Consider the following 4,957-nt stretch of genomic DNA (forward strand, 5'->3'; position numbering starts at 1 on the left):
TTTTATGTAAAGCAGATGCACCTGAATATTGTTGCTGGTTTAAATTTAACAGTAAATGACATATTTACTGTTTCCAAATATAAAGTAAACCTATTTTTATAATTTTGAGTTAGTAATATTAAGAATAAAAATAATTCACCGATGGAATGCTTTACAGAAGAATGTTATTGGATATTTTAACGTGAAAAGGAAAGATTGGTGGATTCTTCATCTTGGCTTAAGTTGTTTTGGTCAGTGTGACTCTACTTTGAATAGTTCTATCTTAATATATCTTTTTAAAGTTATTGAGAAGAATTTAGAGCAGTGGTCTCCAACTTTTTTCAGGCCACGAACCAGTTTGGTCAGAAAATACAAAATTTAAGGCTGAAGTGAGCATCTGATTTTGTATTAATTGATTTTCTTTTTTTTTTTATTCCAGTTTTCCTTTACTTTTGTGTAACCTTTATTTTCATCATCTGTAAAATATTTTTAACTGAAATTTATTTGTACACTAAATTTTGTGTAGAAACCATTCAAATGAGATTTAGATTTTCGCTGATATATCAGAGTACAACATAAAAAATCAGATGCTAACTTCAGTCTTGTCCAATTTTTAAGGTGCGACAAAAATATTTTTAAATGAGCCAATAAATTGTGTATGTTCTAAATATAATTAAAACTTAAAGAACTTTATTAGCAGCATCCTTGTGTTAAACAGCTGGTTACTGAATATTCTGCATTATTATTATTATTATTATTATTATTATTATTATTATTATTATTATTATTATGGTCTGTTGGAACAACTGTCAAAATAAATTCATATTTGGAGTAAAGATTCCTTGTTTTGTCTGTTAAATGCAGATTGATTTTATTTCGAAGTTTTCTGCCAGAAGACATTTTCCAATTTCTTTTTTTTTGTTTGCTTTTTATAAACTTTGGTTTCAATTTCGTGGTCGGCGCCGCGGTTTAAGACAGTAGTGGATGTGTCAGGAATAAGTTGGATGTGTTGAGAAGAATCCAGTAGTTTTTCAAAATAAAACTTCCTTCAGAATCACAGTTGAAGTAAAACAATAACTGTAAGTAAAGTTTTATTTTCTCCCTCAGATTGGTACCGGTCCGTGGCCCGGAGGTTCGGAACCACTGATTTAGCCTTATTAGCACAGTTTTTACACTAATTCATATCTATTGGTCTGTCCTCCTCCAAACCCTCCTTTAGTGTATTTAACAATGTGTACATCTAGCATTGTTTAGCCATCCTGAGGTCAGAGGGATCATGGTGTCTAAATCTTTTGGTGGTGATTGAACTTAGCAGGACAACATTCCAGCGGGCTTCAGTTGAGAAAAAAATATCCTGGAAGTAAACTTTTCCTGATGCTTCAGTGCAGCAAATAACTTTACATTCACTCCCCGTGCGTCATGAACGCCGCGCTGATGAGTGAAGTCTGAGCGCAGAGGTTGATTGTTGGAAAGCCCGGATGGGCAGATCTGACAGCTTCAGCGGAGGAACCGCCGTGGTGGCTGTGATGTTTGGATGATGGCGGTTACTGACTCTGCAGTAGTGGATGGTAGCATCTGCAGTTAGCTAATCTACAAAAACACAAAGGAAAGCAACAAGAACCAACAGAAAGCCATTTCCTTTTTAAAAAGTAGGGGTGTTTGGGTGCAGCGCCCCCTATGGAGAGGAGAGTGTAAATGCAAGATTCAGAGGAAAATGAAAGAAATTGTGGGAAAAAACAATTATTAAAAATATGGTTTCTTTGTGTAAAGATAATCCAAACTGAGCACAAAACAACGCGCAGAGATCTGATACAAAACACAATCATCAGCCTTTCCACAACTGAAAATGGTGTTTTGTTCATGTTGACTCTGTCGTTTAAAAAAAAAAAAAATGTTACTGCTGTGCCTCATCACATGTTTTCTCAGACAGACTTCCAGCTCTCCTGCATTAAAGTTCTCAGTCAGTAGAAAAGTGTGTGAAGGTGTCGCCGCCACCGCCGCCGCGGACAAAGAAAGCTACGCAGCCAGAAAGAGAAGATCAGATATGGCCCTGTGTTCCTGTAAGATCCACAAAAGTACCCTGCTTTGAAGCTGAAAAAAGCTCAACAGTTCAAAGGCGTGTTGTTTGTTCAGATTAAATCTGTCTACTTTTTGTTTTTGCAAACATCTTCATCTTCCTCCGGTTTTCCCGCAGTAAAAAAGTGTTTGTTCTCCGTCCTCGTCACAGCAGCTGATCTGGACGGCAGCTCCTGCTGAGAAATGCTTGTTAAAGTTACAAAAGTCTTCGGCGCGCTGGAGGAATCCGTCAGTTCGTTAAAAGAGTTTCTGCTCAAACAGTATTCCTGTGTGCACGTGTCACACGGTTTCCTGCAGGCAGAGGGCTTCCACAGCATTGCTGGGTCCTTGGGACACTCCTCCAATGACAAAGAGCATGCTGGGAGTCTGCTGCAGAGCAGGGGAGCAGCGGGCGGTGGGCATGGGCGGCAGGTACTCCCAGCGCCGCTTCACCGGGTCGTAGCTTTCCACCGAGCCCAACGGCGACGGCTCGTTACCTGCAAGACAAGAGCAAGGAGTTAGTGTTAGTGTTAGTGCAGCAGCATTTACGACGGAATCCAGAAAATCTACAGTTTGGTACAATAAACTTACATCTGCTTCAAAAAAACTTCAGGTTTCAGCTCAGATTGGAGCCCATTAAAGCAAACATTAAACCATGTAGGTTGAAGAAAATGTATTTAACTGTGGAGGTCGAAGGGGTCAACTAAAAATAAAATAAAAGAGGAAATCAAACCTAAATCAAACTCTAAGTAATTCAGTGTTGAATTTTTTGGTCTTATTTTGGCTTCACGGGTCATTATCAACGTTTTTGAAGTTCTAGGGTACACAAATGTGAACCGTGATGTTTCGGAAGTTTGGAGGATTCTCTGCACTGAGCTGCAGAATATCTGCGATTCTTCACACTAATAAACAGACATTTTTTCCCTCAAAAAGATCAGAAAGTCATTGCAGAATCCTTTCATTTTTATCTAATGCTTTTTCTTGTGAGAAATTGGAAGCTCTACTCAGACTAAATAACATCGATTTTAAATTATTAAAACATTTCAAAAAATAAAAATTGTGTTTTTGGTACCATTATTGAGGTGTGATTTCCTATTATCTTCTCGTGTTCTTTTGTGTCAAAGGAGAAGAATAGTCTAAATTTACTTAGAGATGTAGAAGATAGTTTCCATGGCAGCCCTCAAACAGGTCTCCAGGTTTTCTACATTTTCAAATAAATTTGGTTAATTTAACCTCTTGGATTATTTTTCTCCTTTGACAAAAAGAACACGATAAAATGACGAAGGATTTGAAACCACGTCTCAACTCTATGTTTTTGTGGGATTTTTCTGATGACAGAGGTCACATTTTTAGAGCGGTAAGCTCATATTTGCATTTCGGAGTATATTTTTATTCAAGTTGTGAATCAAAAACAGATTAAAAAAAGACAGATAGAAAAAAAAATTATGAGATATGGTGGGCGAACCACAAGTTCCCTGATCCGCTCCATTCTCTTTCATCTATTTGAAGACAAATGTTGCACCGCTAATGTTAGTTTGGGGGTATAGACTTGGGGGGGGGGTTGGGAAGAGTCTGGCTATATGACACATATCCCAATACATGTCCCCTGATACGATTTGTATCGCAATATTCTAAGACATTATCAGAACAATTTTTCACTTTTTTAAAAGTATGTCTTAAGAAAAAACTCTGTCTGAATATTAATCCGTCTTTCATTGTAATAAAATGGTTAAATTATTATTTTTTAATATTCACAACATTAAGCACCACAACTGTTTACTGATACTGGCTGCAATGTGGCACAGAGTTTCGGTTCTGTACACATGCCAAGTAAAAACTAACAAGTACATGTCTCATAACAGCTGTTACGCCCCAGTTGGTCTAGGGGTGCGGGGCTTAACATAAAGGTAAATTAAATGAAATGTGTAACAAAAGCACAACAAGTGTCTCCATAAAAATATAACAAATTTATTTACATGACCAAAATCACCAAAATAATTAACTAAAAGTGAAGCAAAAGGCTTCAGGGTGAACCAAGGCCAAAATAACAAACAAAACCCCAACTAACTCAACCCAGGGAGCTAACCTGTAAAAGAAACAGTAAAATAATGACAAACACTAACCTCCCTGGACTAACAGAAACAGGAGAAAACATTTACTAAAGAAAATGGCGGTTCACCCCTACAGCTTCACTTAAACTAAACCAACACTAAACACAGAACACAGAGTGGGACTTAACACAAAACACCAAAGAAACTACAAAGTGTGCACAAATTAAAGCAGGTGGAGAAGTTCACTGAGCTGCAGTGGAGACAAGTTGCAGCCCAGCTCCCTTCTCGTGGTCTGGAGGTCCATGTGGTGGTTTTAAAGGCTCCCCTCCTTCAGGTTGGACCAATGGGGAGCCACGCCTCCAGCACCACACCTGAAACAAATCAGAAAAACACACAAACAAAGATCCACAAAACACAAAGAAGTCCCACTCCGACAAAAATCCACAGAACCAAAAAGAAAATAAAACCAAATACGGCCACAGCCGTAACACAGCAAAATCCACAAGGCTGACTGAACATTTAGCACAAGCTGGATCTTGCGAGATTATCTTGTTGTGGTGTAGAGCTCCTCAAAGTGTTGCCAACTAGAGCTCAGGGATTTAGGTGGAGAACAAAACAAAGAAGCTGAAGGACGGTTGTAAATAATGAAATATTGTCTTGTCACCATTTTGAATTGATACAATTATCACCAAATGAATTATTGCAATATATTTAATTTTTAACCTTAGATGGGTTGTAGCAGGAGAGAGTGTAAACAGAGAGCTCTCAGTAACAGGGAGGGCTAGAGGGTTCCTTTATGCCAACAGCCCCGCCCACAAATCAGAGCTGAATTTCTGCTGCTCTACAGAAACATTGGCCCAATCCAAATTCTT

At 38.1% G+C, this 4,957-nt stretch overlaps 1 protein-coding gene across 1 annotated transcript in view; it reads right to left on the reverse strand.

Moving 5' to 3' along the window:
- Positions 1-401: 401 nt before the first annotated feature.
- Positions 402-4,957, reverse strand: part of LOC112158603 (kelch domain-containing protein 8B) — a 200,920-nt gene continuing 196,364 nt past the window's right edge. Inside the window, exon 6 of the mRNA XM_024292026.2 lies at positions 402-2,531. Within this exon, the coding sequence (XP_024147794.1) occupies positions 2,335-2,531 (197 nt within the window). The 3' untranslated portion in view covers positions 402-2,334. The remainder of the gene's footprint in view (positions 2,532-4,957) is intronic.

Source organism: Oryzias melastigma, linkage group LG7, assembly GCF_002922805.2.
Source record: "Oryzias melastigma strain HK-1 linkage group LG7, ASM292280v2, whole genome shotgun sequence".
In the NCBI taxonomy this organism is placed as follows: Eukaryota; Metazoa; Chordata; class Actinopteri; order Beloniformes; family Adrianichthyidae; genus Oryzias; species Oryzias melastigma.